Here is a 19,436-nt window from a genome sequence, read left to right as displayed (position 1 = left end):
ACGCACACACACACACACATACAAAATAATGAAATAAAAAAAGAATATTTACTTTCTTTCTTGTTTTATATTTTATATGTACAGTTATCTTCTCTATCCCTTTATCAAAACTTAAATTATTCATATTAACTATTATAAAACATAGCGGGCAAATCAAGCTTCTGCTCGCACAATATAATAATTAACCCTTCTGTTTTTTTAAATTGACCTGTTTTGGGTACCGTATTACTGTTCCTGACACACAAACTTAACAGAAGGGTTAACTTTTGCCTTTCGCCCAAAGTCACCTGTGACCCTAATGAACACATCGATAGCACAAATGACAAGTAGGGTTAGGGTTCAGCCCTACACAATATATTGTTTAAACATCACCATCACAATGTGCGCATGCGTGTTAGTCCTATCGTCCTATACGATTGTTATTTTTTATTCTTATAATTTTTTTTAACATGCAAACTTTTGTTTTGCTTTAAAAAAAAAAAAAACGCAAGCTGCTCCATGCAATCTTCATCATTCACAGATGAACCCCCTTAGCCTGGATTAAACAGCATTATATAAATAGTGTATAATGTGGTCATGGTGAGTCAACCAAACGTCTTCCCAAACAGAGCTATTTCATCTGGAGAAAATTCTTCCAGTTTTAACATCGGAATATATCGCAACCCCCACCGCAATGTCAGTGTTTTTCCAATATAGTTCAGCCCTAATGACAAATGAATCATTGCACTCACAGTACGGTGGTGCTGATGTGAAGGCGTCGCAGGCCTGGCGTGGGAAACTGACGAGAGTTAATGTAGGACACCTTGGTCATGGCTGTGTTGATACTGTCCAGATCCTCTCCTTCCACTACCAGCATGGACTGTGCAGGGTTAAAATGGAACTAGAAAAGAAACATTTCAAATATTTAAGAGATGTTTCCACACAGAATTCAAGGTTATTCTCTTACCGCTTTCATACACTTTTTTGGTTTTTTTAAATTTTACAGTCCACTTATTGAACTCACTGGCTGCTTACTGAAACATGAACATTCTCAGCCAGTCTCCTTGTTTTAAATGAAAAGGATGTATATTGCCGTCAGTGGCATGCAATGAGTTGAATACCCCCCTCCTTTCATTAATTTCGTTTTTATTATACCTATACCCACAAAATATATATATTTAAACGTATACAGGACTGTCTCAGATAATTAGAATATTGTGATAAAGTTCTTTACTTTCTGTAATGCAATTAAAAAAACAAAAATGTCATACATTCTGGATTCATTACACATCAACTGAACTATTTCAAGCCTTTTATTATTTTAATATTGCTGAATTTGGCTTACAGCTTAAGAAAACTCAAAAATCCTATCTCAAAATATTAGAATATCATGAAAAAGTATACAAGTAGGCTATTCAACTAATCACCTGAATCATCTAATTAACTCGAAACACCTGCGAGGGTTTCCTGAGCCTTAAAAACACTCAGCTTGGTTCAGTAAACTAAATCACAAGTATGGGGAAGACTGCTGATCTGACTGCTGTCCAGAGGACCATCATTGATACCCTCCATCAGGAGGGTAAGACACAAAAAGAAATTTCTCAAAGAGCAGGCTGTTCACAGAGTGCAGTTTCAAAGCATATCCACAAAAAGTCTGTTGGAAGGGAAAAATGTGGCCGGAAACGCTGCACAACCAAGAGAGATGACCGCAGCCTTAACAAAATTGTGAAGAAGAGCCGCTTCCAGAATTTGGGGGAGCTTCAAAGACAGTGGGCTGAAGCTGGAGTCCAGGTATCAAAAGCCACAGTTCACAGACGTGTCCGGGAAATGGGCTACAATAGCCGTATTCCCATGGTCAAGCCACTTCTGAACTCAAGACAACGGAAGAAGCGTCTGACTTGGGCTATGGAGAAGAAGCACTGGACAGTTGCAGAGTGGTCCAAAGTCCTCTTTTCAGACGAAAGCAAGTTTTGCATTTCATTTGGAAGTCAAGGCGCCAGAGTCTGGAGAAAGGCTGGAGAGGAGCAAAATCCAAGTTGCTTGAAATCCAGTGTGAAGTTCCCACAGTCAGCAATGGTTTGGGGAGCCATGTCAGCTGCTGGTGTTGGTCCACTGTGTTTCATCAAGTCCAGAGTAAATGCAACTGTGTACCAAGAGATTTTAGAGCACTACATGCTTCCATCTGCTGAAAAGCTCTATGGAGATGAGGATTTCATTTTCCAGCATGATCTGGCACCTGCCCACAGTGCCAAAACCACCAGTAACTGGTGCACTGACCATGGCATCACTGTCCTTGATTGGCCTGCTAATTCCCCTGACCTGAACCCCATCGAGAATTTGTGGGGTATAGTTAAGAAGAAGATGAAAGACACCAGACCTACAAATGCAAATGAGCTGAAGGCCGCTATCGAAGCATCCTGGGCATCAATAACACCTCAGCAATGCCACAGGCTGATTGCCTCCATGCCATGCCGGATTGATGCAGTAATCCGTGCAAAAGGATTCCCAACCAAGTACTGAGTGCATCAATGGACATTTTCAAATGTTTGATTTAGTTTTGCTGTTATAAAATTATTTTTTTACTTGGTCTGAGGAAGTATTCTAATTTTTTGATATAGGATTTTTGAGGTTTCTTAAGCTGTAAGCCAAAATCAGCAATATTCAAATAATAAAAGGCTTGAAATAGTTCAGTTGATGTGTAATGAATCCAGAATGTATGACATTTTTGTTTTTTTAATTGCATTACAGAGAGTAAAGAACTTTATCACAATATTCTAATTTCCTGAGACAGTCCTGTATATAATTACAAAAAAAAACATGAAAAATACAATTATGATTGATCATTTTAAAGATCTATAATAGGAGTGAACTTCTGGGTACCTCACGATACGATGCGATTTGCAATACAAGGAAGGCTCACGATGATGATGATCTCACGATATGGGGATACAACAATTATCAAAAGATGGGTCAGGAAGTCATTCTACAAAATACAAAACTGTACTAGTCCTTCTAAAAAAATTAGCATATTTTGATAAAGTTAATTATTTTCTGTAATGTACTGATAAACATTAGACTTCCATATATTTTAGATTCATTACACACAACTGAAGTAGTTCAAGCCTTTTATTGTTTTAATGTTGATAATTTTGGCAAAAAAGTCAAGAAAAACCAAAAATCCTTATCTCAAAAAATTTGCATATTTCATCCGACCAATACAAAAAAGTGTTTTTTAATACAAAAAAAAAGTCAACCTTCAATTAATTATATCAGCTATGCACTCAATACTTGGTCGGGAATCCTTTTGCAGAAATGACTGCTTCAGTGCGGCGTGGCATGGAGGCAATCAGCCTGTGGCACTGCTGAGGTGTTATGGAGGCCCAGGATGATTCAATAGCGGCCTTAAGCTCATCCACAGTATTGGGTCTGGTGTCTCTCAACTTCCTCTTCACAATATCCCACAGATTCTCTGTGGGGTTCAGGTCAGGAAAGTTGGCAGGCCAACTGCGCACATTAATGCCATAGTCAGTAAACCATTTACCAGTGGTTTTGGCACTGTGAGCAGGTGCCTGGTCGTGCTGAAAAATGAAATCTTCATTTCCATAAAGCTTTTCAGCAGATGGAAGCATGAAGTGCTCCTAAATCTCCCGATACCTAGCTGCATTGACCCTGCCTTTGATAAAACACAGTAGACCAACACCAGCAGCTGACATGGCTCCCCAAACCATCACTGACTATGGGTACTTGACACTGGACTTCAGGCATTTTGGCATTTCCTTCTCCCCAGTCTTCCTCCAAACTCTGGCACCTTGATTTCCGAATGACATGCAAAATTTGCTTTCATCTGAAAAAAAGTACTTTGGACCACTGAGCAACAGTCCAGTGCTGTTTTCCTGTAGTCCAGGTCAGGCGCTTCTGCCGTTCAAAAGTGGCTTGACCTGGGGAATGCGGCACCTGTAGCCCATTTCCAGCACACACCTGTGCACGGTGGCTCTGGATGTTTCTACTCCAGACTCAGTCCACTGTTTCTGCAGGTCCCCCAAGGTCTGGAATCGGCCCTTCTCCACAATCTTTCTCAGCGTGCGGTCCGCTCTTCTGATTGTGCAGCGTTTCCTGCCACAATGTTTCCTTCCCACAGACTTCCCACTGAGGGGCCTTGATACAGCACTCTGGGAACAGCCTATTCGCTCAGAAATTTCTTTCTTTATCTTAGCCTCTTGCTTGAGGGTGTCAATGATGGCCTTCTGGACAGTAATCAGATCGGCAGTCTTGCCCATGATTGCGGTTTTGAGTAATGAACCAGGCTGGGAGTTTTTAAAAGCCTCAGGAATCTTTCACAGGGGGTTTGAGTTAATTCATTGATTCAGATTAATCCACTTAATAATGGTAGGGTCATTTCTTCCTTACAACAAATAAGGAAGACAATCTAAATGACCTATACAACTGAAGTCATTACATAATGCAAATAAGGTTGCTTAAAAGTTGGTGGGGACAATTTGAACATCCTGAAAAAGTGTTAGTGTTAAGCCCTAATGTCCCTATGCAAACCTACGCCCTTGAATGTTACACACCTAACAGTGAAAATAAGGCTACGTTCATATTGCAGGTCTTAATGCACGAATCCAATTTTTTCGTATTTTTCCGACTCGAGTGAGGCATTAACTCGACTGTCTGAACGGGACAAGTCCCATGGAAGCGGATCATTTCAAATCTGATCTGGGTCACTTTCGTAAGTGGTTTAAATCCGATCTGGGCCACATTTTTCCAGAACGGTCTGAACTGGGAAGTCTCCCAAATCGGAATTCATGCAGCAATGACGTATCAAAGAGCGAGAGAGACGGGACACTACGGTAGCGGAGCAGCTGTGCGTTAGCGCCTAACTTGCCTTGAGCACGGCTTTTGGGGAAGGGTTAGGCTTGGCAACAGTCAAAAAAAAAAATTGGTTGAGGATGAGCCTGAGAATGACCGGTTTTCTCTCTGCTTTATATGAGCAATATTTCAAGATTGTTTACACGGCCGAGAGTCAGGCCAAACTGCTCGTATGTGTGTGTGATATGCACGGACTGTGCGTGCATGCTATCTATCCACAGAAACTTTGAGTATAAGCCTAAACGGGGATTATTTATGTCTGTTATTTGTGTCCTCTTTTTGGAAATCAAAATATGATCGCCCTGGCATGACGGATGACAGCCAGCATGTGAAGTCATTTGTTTTGATGCTTCTGCACATGCGCGTCTACTTGCTCAGTGCGTGTCGGACTATGAATTAGTGCGCATGCATAATACTTCAACGGTCCCAACGGACAAACGCAGTCTGAATGAACACGCCAAAAAAATAGATATGACAAAAAAATCGGATTTGTGCATTAAGACCTGCGGTATGAACGTAGCCTTAGTCACATTTCCTATTAAGCTTTAAAGGTCAACTTTTGAATAGCTGTTCACTGTACTGACAACTGTCCCTGAAAGGGTTAAACTTACAAATGTAATAATTTTATTTTTATTATCCTTTTTGTCTGAGACAAAACTTTTACTGTTATGTACATACTAGAGGTCAGCCGATATATCGGCCGGCTGATATATCGCTTTAGCCTTTTAGGTGTTTACTAAGTAATCCTTACACTCTAAATGTAACTTGTAGCGTTCGCGTAGCATTTACGTGAACATTATCTTTAGCATGGCGAGCACCTTCTTAAACTCTTAAAACTTGTTTACATCTCATCGTGATGTCCTGGTTGGTTTGATTATAAGATTTTTTTTTTTTTATCTTGCATGTGAGAATATGCAGTGTTGCTTTAGCCTTTTAAGGTGTTTACTGAGTAATCCTTACAATCTAAATGTAACTCGTAGCGTAAGACAGCATTCATGTGAGCATTAGCTTTAGCTTTAGCTTCTTAAACTATCACTCGTTTACATCTCGTGGTGTTGTCCTGGTTGGTTTAATTATTTGAAAATAATGTACTGTTCTGAGTGTGTATAATCATAAACAGTGTTGGGAATAACGGCATTATTTTTTTCAGTAACGGGGTAATCTAACTATTTTTTCCGCCTTTACAATGCTGTTACCGTTACTGACGGTCAAAAGTGGTGCGTTACTTACTCTGAATAGAAGAAACTACCAGCCGTAGCGAGTCTACTTTGCTCTCTTTATTTGTCATCCAAGACTTGGGGTGTGTTCAGGTTCATGAATAGCGCACGTGTTTTGTTTTGTGCTTTTTCTTAGCAAAGATATACCACACAGGACATGCTGGCACTGTGTTTCTTTAATAGCACATATAACTTCAACATTAACACAAACGTACGGCTCTTGGCTGGCCGTGTCTCTAACTCACTCCCGCATCATGTGAGCAAAGCAATATTGGCGCCGTGTGCACTTTAGGGTGCCTCGGATAATTCTGTATCAGAATATTACAGCACGTACTTTTTATGACTCCAGGCTGTTTGTCCCTGCTCATTCAATTAGACAATGCTTTCCAAAGCTTGCTAACGTTTCTGGTTTTGCTACACCTGAATGCTAGCCTCGTTCCTATCCCCCACTGTCAGCCAACAAGCATGCTGCTTCCATCTTGAGGACAGCAGACGCTTTGAGGGTGACGGGAGGAGTAGGGGGACGAGGCTATATGAATGCACCACCTGGATAGATGCGATGGAAGTGATTGTGATTGGCTGAGGGTTAGAGTCATGTGTCATGGTAAGCCAATCAGAGCCGTTTTCACACACAAACCGTAACAGCACGTCCGGCAAACACACACACACGCAAAACAGATACAGAGAGATATGATGGCAGAGCATTCAGATGAAAATTTGTCCTTTACGAGGTGGAGATTTAAATTGTTTACTGCTGAATGTTATTTTATTATATTGTTTACTGTTTATTTTTGTTGCACTTCAAGTGTAGGATAAATCTGTTGCTGGTGAGGTGCGATAAATATTTCAAGGTTCTATAACACAACTACCTGTCTGTTCTTCTCTATTCAACTGACTCAAATACTGCTCAGAAAATTTCAAATTCTTTGACATACAACAATTTCTTTTTAAAGTAATGGAAATAATTAAAAATTGGTAACTAGTTACTTTTACTGTAGAGTAATTCAGTTAGTAACTCAGTTACTTTTTGGAAGAAGTAGTGAGTAACCATAACTAATTACTTTTTTAAAGTAGCATGCCCAACACTGATCATAAAAAGAAGGTCTGCATTCGTTGATTTGATAGCACTAGACCAAAATAATCATTTAAGTCTCAGGTCATGATTGCAAATGTGAAGCTGTTGGAGCAATTAAAAAAAAAAAAAAAAAAAAAAAAAGTAATCGGCCTCAAATATCGGCGTGCAAAATCAGCTTTGGATATCTGTAAACAACTTATTTTAGATATTGATATTGGCATTTGAAAATCTCATATCGGTCAACCTCAAATACATACATTTGCATTCTGAAAATAAAAAACTGTAAAGCATTAAAAGCTACCATTTTTTTTTTCCAATTTAATTCACTAATACTGAAAGTGATAGACGTCCAATCCATTTAAACTGTTCAACTGGAGTGGACGTCTATCGAAGTCAACGACAGCTATTGAGTTTATTATAATATATATTACAGGGTGACCCAAAAAAAAGTTTACACTGCCATAATACAACTTAAATGCCATGTTTATTCAGCTTAGAATTAGAATTTAATCACAAATTATACATTATTGTAAAGAACATGTACAGTACACTCTATTTTTCAATGTGTCCTCCCTTAAGTGTCACAACAGCCTCCAGGCGCCTGCGGAACGCTTGACTGGTCTTCTTTATGTCGGATGCTGTCATCTTTTCCCAAGATCTAACAATGGACCTCTCCAAGGCTGCCACAGAAGTTTGTGGCTTCTTACAGGCACTGTCCTCCACAGTTGCCCATATGCTATAGGCCTAATCCAGGGGATTGAGATCTGGACTCTGGGGTGGCCACATATCACCTTGTCAATCAACTTTTTGGTCCGCACAGATCGGCACTTCCAGACCCAGGTTTTCGTGAGGCTGTTCCAGTATCTTTCAGCTTCTTTTTAACTTTGTAGACTGCACATCTGGATATTCTCAGATTTGCTGCAATCTCAGTAGGTGTCAGACCGGCACGCAGCAATTCAGGTACAGCTAAAGTTTTCTTCATTTTCAGCATAAGCACAGGAATTGTAGAGACGAGAGATTACCAGCTGCATTGAGTGACCTTAATGAATCACTTAAGCATGACAACCTATTTAGATATGATTCAATGGCTTTTAAACAAGCAGTCAACTGAGTGTAAACTTTTTTTTGGGTCACCCTGTATAGTGATTTTGTTCATTTTCTGATATTGTATTGTCACATTTCTTTTAAAAAATTAAAACAAAAAAAAATATTTTTTTGATACATCAATAGGATCAAAACTGTTACAGTAATGGTACAATACTGCATGTGTTTTTACACACCTTGATGTCCTTAGCCAGGCTTTCAAGGGAGTTAATGTCAAGACCTTCTTTGCAGGCCTGCAAGCAGGAGATAACCTTCTGGGTTTCAATGCGGCCCGGCCGGATCGTCAGGCCCGACAGGCTGCCGTGGAAATACTGGGTGAACCTCGGAGTCGCTACCTCACCACCTATATGCCAAGGAGGGCGGCCAGGCGGGAAGATAGAGAATAGACCAGATAAGAAGCAAAGTGGAAAAAAGGAGATAAGGGAGGTTCGGCCAAAGGGTGGGACAAGAGAAGTGGGTCAATAAAGGACAATTGGAAGGAATAAAAGGCAACATGAATCAGGTGCGAATCAATGGGAGAACTTTGGAAGATTTGTTAACAGTTAACTCATTCGCTGCCATTGATGCTGATAAGACGTTCGATCCATTCTGAGTGAGAGGGCTCGCAGCAATCGAATCGTTCGGTCGTCCCTCCCAGTCAGATTGAACGTCGATCACCGTCAATGGAACTGAAACAAACATTCACAGCCAGGCCTCCCAATCGAACTGAATTGGATATTTGTTGTTGTAGGGAATAGTATCTTTTCTTGTTGATCAACTGTTTGTATTGCTCTAACACACTTAATATAATCGATCAGGGAATAGTATCGTTTCTCGGATTTACTGTTTGGCTGTTTGTATGGCTCTAACAAACCCGATATAAAATAAATAGCACTTACACCATAGTTTAAGGAAAACAAGCAGAATATAGGGCACAAGAGATACATGACTCCTAAAATGTATTATTATTATCATGGAAGCCCAATGTGTGCATCACGCAACTGACTGAGCAAGATTGACACTGATGAGGCAAGACATCTACAAGCCCACGTCTGCACCACCAACTCTCGCAATCAGTTCTTCCGGACAGTCCAGAACAAATGGCGGGACGCCCTGTCCCAACACAAGGAACACCGGAGAACGCCCGAAATCCAACTGATAACACTACTTATAAGACTCCAAGAGCTGAGGTGGCAAAATCCACAACCCTCGTTGCCCTGACAACTGTAACTCCCGAATCCTCCTGTCCAATCCACAAACAACAAAAAGCAATCCTTCTTCTGCCCACAGCCCGCACTGCGAGAGCCTTCAAAAAGACTGAATGTTTAACTAATCGTTGTCATTTTTCTCGGGAACCTTTTGTTGACTTGTGATATGGTGACCTTGGAACGAGTCTGCTTCCTTGCCTGAGTTTTTCTGTTTCGCCTTGCCGTTTGACTGCTCTCGACCTGAATACATTGTCAACTTGTGCTTCGAAGCCTTTTTCTAGCTTTCAAAATGTAAAGTACAAAGGGTTAAGAAGACTAAGGTGAACGCGCGGAGTTTGGCCTTTTGGCCGGGATTTCGCCGGCCCGCAGGTCGTTGGATCTGCGCCAGTGCGGGTCCGGCGGTTTGGCTGTTGTGATTCCGGCAATCTGGCTAAAACATCAGATTCCTTCAGCGCCAAAACAAGGGTTTTTTAAAACAAAAAAAACAAAAAAATACAAATAAAAACATAATAATGTTCTTTCATTTTTGTCCAATTCAGATACATGTACCATTTCAGGAAGGCAAAGGACATAATTGTTGTTGAATTTTTCAAAAACCTACGGTTCCCCCCAAATTTTTCGAAAACTTTCCCATTCGTTTCTAATTGGCTACCATTGCCGTGTACGTATGCCATTCATTTCTAATGGCCAAAAATTTCCCCTTCATTTTCAATGGCAGAAAAAACACGGGTGGGGTTTGTGATTTTTGACCAAAAACTAATTCAACTGGCCACCCAATTAAGTCGATGCCATTGACAGCCATGCACATCCATGCCATTCACAGCCATGTAGGTCCTTGCCAATGACAGTTATGTATCTCGATTCTATTGATGCCAATGTACTTGGATTTCATTGACAGCCATGTACTGTACATCCATGCCATTGATTCCAATGTACGTCCATGCCACTGACAGCCATAAACAGTGGTATGAAAAAGTATCTGAACATTTTGGAATTTTTCACATTTCTGCATAAAATCACCATCAAATGATCTGATCTATGTCAATATCACACCGATGAAAATACAGTGTCTGTTTTAACCAAGACAACCCGAACTTTTATAAGTTTTCATAGTGGAATGAGGATATCATGCAAATATCAATATCTCTGTGCACACATCAACTATATGTAAAACAATGGCCAAGAATGGTGTTCATGGGAGGACTCCACGGAGGAAGCCACTGCTGTCTAAAAAAAACCAATTTTTGCTCGTTTAATGTTTGCAAAAAGGCACTTGGCACTCCACAGACGTTTTGGAAAAATATTTTGTGGACTGATGAACCCAAAGTTGAATTGTTTGGGAGTAACACACGTTATTTGTGAAGGAAAAATGGAACAGCTCAACACCTCATCCCCACTGTGAAGCATTGGGGAGGGAGCATCATTATTTAAGGGCTGTTTTGCTGCCTCAGAGCCTGGACGACTTGCAATCATTAATGGAAGAATAAATTCAAAAGATCAGGATGTTTTGAAGGAAAATCTGAGGCCGTCTGTCAGGCAGTTGAAGCCCAAAAGAGGATGGATGCTGCAACATGTTGAAGATCCAAAACACAGAAGTAAATCAACTTCAGAGTGGTTTCAGAAGAACAAAATGCACATTCTGGAGTGGCCAAGTCAAAGTCCAGACTTGAACGATATTGAGATGCTGTGGCATGACCTAAAGACAGCGATTCATGCCAGACATCCCAGGAATTTGACTGAACTACACAAGTTTTGTGGAGAAGAATGGGCCAAGATTAGTCCTGATCAATGTGCCAGACTGATCTGTAGCTACAGAAGGCATCTGGTTGAAGTTATTGCAGCCAAAGGGGGGGGGCACAAAATATTATATGTGGTGGTTCACTTACTTATTTTACCCACTTCTGTCATTGTTTGCATACTATCCTCATTCAAATATGAACACCTATAAATGATTCGGTGTTTGTATTTAAAGCGGACACTGTTTTTTCATCTGTGTGATTTTGACAACGATCAGATCACATTTGATGGTGATTTTATGCAGAAATGTGAGAAATTACAAAAGGTTCAGATACTTTTTCATACTATTGTAGCTATAGACGTCCAATCCATTTGAATTGGGACCCAAACCCTCCCAGTCAAAATGCATTGGACCGCAGCCAATGCGTTAACATCCAATTATACAAGTACGTCTTTTATGCTTAGTTTGGGCAACTCCAATAAACTTTTTTTTTTTAAACCTGAAAAGCCCAAGCAGCTTTCTGAAGTTTGAGGAAACGGAACAAGTGAGTGATATACTGTAGCGAGAAAAAAAAAAGCCGCGTTCTTGAATTGGTGTTAGCTTAATCATGTCAATGTGATATGACAGGCTACCAACATCTGCCACAACAACGTATATACTGTGCCGCTTTCCCTTAAGAATTTGGAGCACATGTTTGACAGATGCAATGAGTGTTTGTCCTAGAACGCTGTGCAAATGTCACAGCAAGGAAATACATCTTTTTACAGCCAATAAATAGTCCCGTAAACATGCGAGTCAATCCACAAAGCGTCGTTTCCAATGAGTATTCATGTCATCATTCGTACCCTTTTATTTTTTTTTACTTCCTGTGTTTTTTAAAAGTATTTATGTCACTTGTCAATGTTTGTCTCTTACATTTATGTATTAGCTGCCAGTTCGTTGATGCTCCAGTGGCGTTACCCTCTTCCATTTCCTTCTCGACAGATGCTCTTATTTTGTTTTTTTTCTCTGAAGCGTTCGCTGCCTCAGGAGACAGCATGTGGGCCATTTTTCTTCCTTGTTGTGTTTGAACCCACACACTTTTGCTATAAAGTGGGCAGTGGGACATTTTTATTGCACATTTTACAGATGCCGCTGTCACATTTGGGGCGTGCAATGTGGGCTGATGGGCAGAAATGAGGATGGAAACTGGGAAATTTACACTTAACAGTCACATGATTTCATTTAGTAGAATGGTTTTATTGTTTAAATCAAATAAATCAAATTTAACTCACTGGCTGCCATAGACGGCGCTAGACGTCTAATCCCTAGCATTCTCAATAGCACTAAAATATAAGCAGCCAGTTTATGAATGCTTATGACCAGTGGTGGATGAAATACTCACTTTGTTTTTTTGTTGTTGTTTTTTTTCATAGTAAAGACAGCTGCAAAAATTACTTAAGTACAAGTATCTAAGAAACAAACGATTCAAGTAAAAGTACTTGCTTTAAAGTGCCTGTGACAAAAGAAAGCATGTTTATTTCAGATTATCGTGGGATTTATGCTCCTGAATGAAATGGACCACTTGGATGTATGCAGAAGCGATCGATATATTTATTTATTTATTTTTTAAATCCCACACTATGAAAATGAGCGACTTCCGGCCACAGTCTCGGATTGAGGAAGAACGCGGATGTGACGTCAATGAGAGACATCATCTTCACGATACAACCATACTGTTATATAAGAAGGACTGTGGAGTCATCTGATTTTGCTGATTAATTTGTTTATTTTTCGCTTCACGCCACACCAATTTGCTGCAGGCTTTTGTTGCTGCACCAGTGAGAGTGGTGTGAGCCTTTTTGGGTTTCAAAAAGATCCTGTTCACCGCGAAGAATGGGCAAAATAAGTTTGACAATTGAGGGGTCATGTGATGGATGAGGTAAGCTACGTGTTTTATATAACAGTTCAGATACTTTTGCAATGAAAAAGTATCTGAACCTTTTGGAATTTCTCCCATTTTTGCATAAAATAACCATCAAATGTGATCTATGTCAAAATCACACATATGAAAAAAAAGTGTCTGCTTTAACTAACACCACCCAAACATTTATAGGTTTTCATATTTTAATAAGGATATTATGCAAAGAATGACAGAAAAGGGAAAATAAGTTAACTATCACATTTAATACTTTGTGGCCCCCCAGCAATGACTTCAAACAGACGCTTCCTGTAGCTGAAGATCAGCCTGGCACATCGATCAGGACTAATCTTAGCCTATTCTTCTCTACAAAACTGCAGTAGTTCAGTCCGATTCCTTGGATGTCTGCCATGAATCGCTGTCTTTCGGTCATGCCACAGCATCTTAATGGGGTTGAAGTCTGAACTTTGACTTGGCCACTCCAGAACATGTATTTTGTTTTTTTTAAACCATTTTGAAGTTGATTTACTTCTGTGTTTTGGATCATTGTCTTGTTGAAGCATCCATCCTCTTTTCAGCTTCAACTGTCTGACAGACGTCCTTTAGGGTTTTCTGTAAAACATCTTGATATACTTTTTAATTCATTCTTTCATTAATGATTGCAAGTTGTCCAGGCCCTGAGGCAGCAAAACACCCCCAAATGCTCCCTCCACCATGCTTCACGGTGGGGATGAGGTGCTGATGTTGGTGAGCTGTTCCATTTTTCCTCCACAGATGACGTCGTGTGTTACTCCAAAACAATTCCACTTTCGTTTCATCAGGCCACAAAATATTTTGCCAAAACCTCTGTGGAGTGTCCAGGTGCCTTTTTGCAAAAATAAAACGACCAACAGCGTTTTTTTTTTAGACAGCAGCGGCTTCCTCTGTGGAGTCCTCCCATGAACACCATTCTTGGCCATAGTTTTACTTACAGTTGATGTGTGCACAGAAATATTGGACTGTGCCAGTGATTTCTGTAAGTCTTTAGCAGACACTCTAGGGTTCTTTTTTAGCTTTCTGAGTATTCTGCGCCGAACTCTTGGCATCATCTTTGGCGGACAGCCACTCCTTGGGAGAGAAACAAAAGCACCAAACTCTCTCCATTTGGAGACAACTTCTCTGACTGCCGATTGTTGAACATCCAGACTTTTAGAGATGGTTTTGTATTCCTTTCCCAGCTTCATACAAATAACCAATCCTTGATTGCAGGTCTTCAGACAGCTCTTTTTTCCGAGCCATGATGCACATCAGACAATGCTTCTCATCAAGACAATTCTTACCCGGTGTGTATTTTATAGTGGGCAGGGCAACTTTAAAACACTCATCAGTGATTGGGCACACACCTGGCTTAAAATGTTTGGTAAAAATTGGTTTCAATTGCTCTTTAAGTCTCCTTAGGCCAGTACTTCTCAAAAAGTGGGGCGGGCCCCCCCAGGGGGGCGCAGAGCGATGCTGGGGGTGGCGCATGTGATCTTGGGGAACATACTTTTTACCATACTAAAACAAAGTGTAATTTCACATCCACTCAGTGGGTGGCAGTGCCGCTCTCATTTTCAGCGTGTGCACATTATTTTTAACCAAACAAGAGCACACAGCAAAGAGCAGTGGATATATGAAAAGCTACCACAAGGAAATATGACGAAGCGTATGTAGCATTTGGCTTTGACTTTTAATACAGTGGGAGACGAGGAAAGGCCAGTCTGTTTACTTTGTCTAAAAATGTTTGCTGCGGACAGCAGGAAATATTTTTTTCAGCCAAAACGTGCCGAATATTGCCAACAATCCTCCTGCTATGTCAGTGTTACATCGCTTTACCAGCGAGCACTGTCACCATCATATAATGTGGCATACCAAGTTGCTCAGTGCAAAATAACCCCACATCATAAGAAAGGAGCTGATACTGCCTGCAGCAAAAATTAAAAACTGTCCCTCTGTCCAATGACAATGTCGTTTTAATTCGATTATATTTTTTTTGTTTTTTCGGCCTAATTGTTTGGCATATTGTCCTCGTGAGTTAATGTTGCTAATCAATTTGAATTTAATATTATTTATTGATTTTATTTAGTTTTATTTTTCAGTATCAAACGGTCCAAAAATGTATCCTGAGAGTATTTTTACAGTATAGATGTTTTTTTTTTTTTTTTTTTTTTTAAAAACACTTTTTTAAGTTTATCTATATTAGTTTTTTCTTTAATCTTAAAAAGAACACACTGTTATGCAGAGATGTACTTATAATAATGTGAATTTTATATACAAATGACACTATAGTATATTTAAAGTGGCAGCAGAGAGTTGGGGGGGTGCGGAACTTTTACATCTTACTGGGGGGAACAGAACAGAAAATAATTGAGAAGCACTGCCTTAGGCAGAGGGTTCACTTACTTACATTTTCCTCTTCTGTCATTGCTTGCATGCTATCCACAGTAAAATATTAAAACCTATAAATGTTTGGGTGGTTTTGGTCAAAGCAGACACTTTTTTTCATTTCTGTGATTTTGACATAGATCAGATCACATTTGATGGTGATTTTATGCAGAAATGTGAGAAATTCCAAAAAGTTCAGATACTTTTTCACACCACAGTAAGTACAGTAACGAAGTACTTTTACTTTGTTAGTGAGGGAGCACTCACTTTGAACAGACATGTATGCACACGCTTACTCATATTATCAAAGAAAAAAAACCCCGCAAAATCCAGAATATTTTATCTGATGTGGGGGCATCAGGGAGCCACTATCAATATATGAGAGGATCCTGGAACTTCGGGGACACTTAGGATGTTTGGTACTGAATGATCAATCAATGAATCAGGAAGTGCAATCTTTCTTCCAATTTATTTGCTGTAGGCCAATAAAATCTGGGCCACGGGCCATAGTTTGGTCAACCCTGGTCTAAACGATATTGACAGCCGGGAAAGTTTTATGTGTTTTTTTTTTTTTTTTTTGCCTCACGTCACTGTTGTCGTGTAAACGGCCCCTGAAAGGCAATCTCGCTCACTAATGGCCTGCAAAGTTATCAGTTGCAGCTTAGTGAAGCTTAAGGCGGCTTCATTGGGATATAATAGCTGGCAAAGTTGCGGCCCATTCACTCTGCCTAATCCTTCCTTCAGGACTTTTGTTCACAATCACAAGGAGAAAAATCGGACAGAAAGTAGCAGGCCGTCTTGACTATAAAAGAAAATTGCAATCAAGCTCGGAAACGAGCAGGGGAAAGAAATGATGGAGGTCTGAGTGCGATTTCGGTGGGTTGTGTAGCTCGGCGCTGTTGGTCAGGCCCCCCGCCCGCAAAGCTCCCCAAACACATCTGAGTAATGGAGCGAGTCGTTTGCGCGGCAGTTCGCGTTGACTACAATGTGATCGCCTCAAATTCCCGTTTTCTCATGCCTCTGAATTTCAAAAGAAATGTTTGCCGCCCCAAGGCATACGTCTTAATCTCTATTTATTTTTCTCTCCTATGTGGACTTCAAACGTTGTTTTAATTTGGCGTTAGTAGCTGAGGCGGAATCTCAGGAAAATGTAATCATTTTGTGAGCTGTTCTAAAAATAACTGCTGACAAATGTGGGTATGGTTTATGCATTTTGTTACTTGGACAATTTCTGTCTGTACTGAATTATTGTAGTAACTAGTTTAACTCATTGGGTGCCATTGACGATACTAGACATCAATGGCAATGAAAGATGAGCGTTTATAGCCAATACACATTTTCAATTGAGGGCAACGAGTTAGTTTTTCTCAGTTGCTTTAGCACGTTTTTCTGCTCAGACTTGAAATTCTCAATACTACTTGTTCAATCCTCACAACATTGTACCACTAGTGCACATAAAAAAAAAAAAGCAATTTCTCATTTCTTTAAATAAGTTGCAGATTTTATTACATCCATGCAAATGATTTGGACCATCCTCTGCTGTTTCCTACATTGCAGTGTTATGAAAAAGTATCTGAACCTTTTGGAATCTCTCACATTTCTGCATAAAATACACATCAAATGTGAGCTGATCTTTGTCAAAATCACACAGTTGAAAATACAGTGTCTACTTTAACTAAAACCACCCAAACATTTATAGGTTTTCATATTTTAATGAGGATAGCATGCAAAATAATGACAGAAGGGGGACAAATAAGTAAGTGAACCCTCTGCCTAAGGAGACTTAAAGAGCAATTGACAACAATTTTTACCAAAAAGTTTAAGTCAGGTGTGTTGTTAATAACGGTGTTAGAATATAACGGCGTTACTAACGGCGTTATTTTTTTCAGTACTGAGTAATCTAATTAATTACTTTTCTCATCTTGGCAACGCCGTTACCGTTACTGAGGCGGGAAAGGCGTGCGTTAATATGCGTTACTAAGTTGGTTCAATAAAAAAAGTGAGAGAGACACTCACGGAGATGAGAGAGCAGAGCAGGAGTGGGGAAGACGCCATTGCAAACGCAATGCTAGGTGGCTCCAATAACACCTGACTGTAGTCATAGCCTACAAACTACGCCCACATGATACGGTAAATATCACATATTATAGAACTAGATGCATTGTCAACATGTTTTAAAGTGCCTGTGACACGAAAAAGCATGTTTATTTCATAATACACGCGGTATTTTATACCCCTCACTGATATGGGCCGCTTGGATGTGTGTGGAAGCGATCGCTATTTTTATTTAGTTTTTTTAATCCCACGCCATGAAAATGAGTGACTTCCGGCTTCGGTCTTGCATTGAGGAGGAGGGCGCTGTGACGTGTACGGTAGAAGACGTCCTCTTCACGCTACAGTGTACTGTTGTGTATGAGGACGAAGGATTCAGCTGATTTTGCGGATTAATACGTTTATTTTTCGAATCACGCCAGCCAAACGGCTGCAGAAAAATCATTCTGTATGAGGGAGAGGCGTATGCGCCTTTTTGGGGTTTCAAAAGGTTCCCATTCACCGTGGATATTTACTGTGGGACCATTGGTCTTACGAGGAAGTGAGTAAACATCTTGTTTTGTATTATGTCAAATACGAATACAGCGATTACAAAGTAAACACTACAAACTTTCTTTAAATGAAGGACTACTTACGTTTGATCATTGATAGGCATGTAAAAAGCTCTCCTAATGCTCATTAGCAGCAGCACGTTAGCTGCACAACAAGTCCAGCCACCCTCCTCCGGGGATCGAACTGTAAATTGCTCTCCGCCGGGCGGTTTGCCGATCCGCAAAGACAATCGACAACCGGGTCGTCATGTCAAATAATCCAGGATAGTTATGTGTGATTTTCCGCTTCGAAGACTTTGAAACATCACTCGGTTCGGGTTAGCATGTCGGCTAGCTGTCACGCCTTCTGGTTTGTTTACATTCTCCGAAGCCGGGGAAGGGAAATGACATATGTCCGATTTAGGTGTCATAAAATATCGTTCGGGAGGTGCGACAGTAAAGGTGAAGTCGACAGTTTTGACCATTATGGAGTAATTTTGCCATGTCGTCCTGAATAAATGCATTTTTATTATTTCATATTCCATTCAGCACAAGACTGTTATTTGTCATGACCATGCCATTTATTTAGCAATTGGGGAAAATACTTGGATAAAAAGAATATCCTGTAAAAATATTGAAGTAAAGAGACAGAAACAATGACATCTTGCCGCTCTCTTCGTTGCGTTTTCCTCGTTGTGAATAGTTCCCCCTCGACGGGCTGACTGGTCCTTCTCAAGCCATTTATATAGCTATTGGGGAAAAATACTTGGATAAAAAGAACATCTGTAAAAATATTGGAGTAGAGAGACTGAAACAATGACATTTTGCCGCTCTCTTCGTCGCGTTTTCCTCGTTCTGAATAATTCCCCCTCAATGGGCTGAATAGTAAAACCGATGAGCCCAGTCTACCGCTGACATCATCCACCTGTTGGGGACGCTAAAGCCCTATAAAGGTAGGCGTGGCTAACCGGCAGATTAAAAGACTAATTTCTCGTCATCTGTGCTTTGCTAAATTGTTGTATATAGTCGAATCGTCTCAAAATATGATTCTAATTCACATAATAATGCCATTTAAGACTTTTTTTCTCGTGTCATATGCTCTTTAAGGACTACATGCGTTAGTAAACAGCCGCCATCTTAAAGCAGTAGACCTCTCAGGAAGGCTCTGATGTAGAGATCCTTCCTAGCGAACCTAATTAACTTTTTTTTTTTTTTTTTTTTTTTAATCTAAAATGCTCCTAAATCGGCAAAATCTTGACTTAAATCTATCTTTAAATGATAAAACAGTTTTAAAACTTACACTTGTTGAAAGTAGACAGAAGGGAACTAATGCAATAACAGGAGCAATTTTAACAACTTTAACGGTTGATTCATAACTTTAA

The 19,436-nt window shown here is 40.1% G+C and overlaps 1 protein-coding gene across 1 annotated transcript in view; it reads right to left on the bottom strand.

The window, feature by feature from the left end:
- clstn2a (calsyntenin 2a) overlaps positions 1–19,436 on the bottom strand; it is a 369,961-nt gene that overhangs the window by 31,290 nt on the left and 319,235 nt on the right. Inside the window, exons 11-12 of the mRNA XM_057857289.1 lie at positions 8,421–8,587; positions 732–880 (exon numbers count right to left, since the gene is read on the bottom strand). Coding sequence (XP_057713272.1) covers positions 732–880; positions 8,421–8,587 — 316 coding nt within the window. The remainder of the gene's footprint in view (positions 1–731; positions 881–8,420; positions 8,588–19,436) is intronic.

The sequence above is a fragment of the Corythoichthys intestinalis genome, chromosome 14 (genome assembly GCF_030265065.1).
Source record: "Corythoichthys intestinalis isolate RoL2023-P3 chromosome 14, ASM3026506v1, whole genome shotgun sequence".
In the NCBI taxonomy this organism is placed as follows: Eukaryota; Metazoa; Chordata; class Actinopteri; order Syngnathiformes; family Syngnathidae; genus Corythoichthys; species Corythoichthys intestinalis.
Note: the sequence above shows the minus strand (reverse complement) of the source record. Positions and strands in the feature narration are given on the sequence as shown.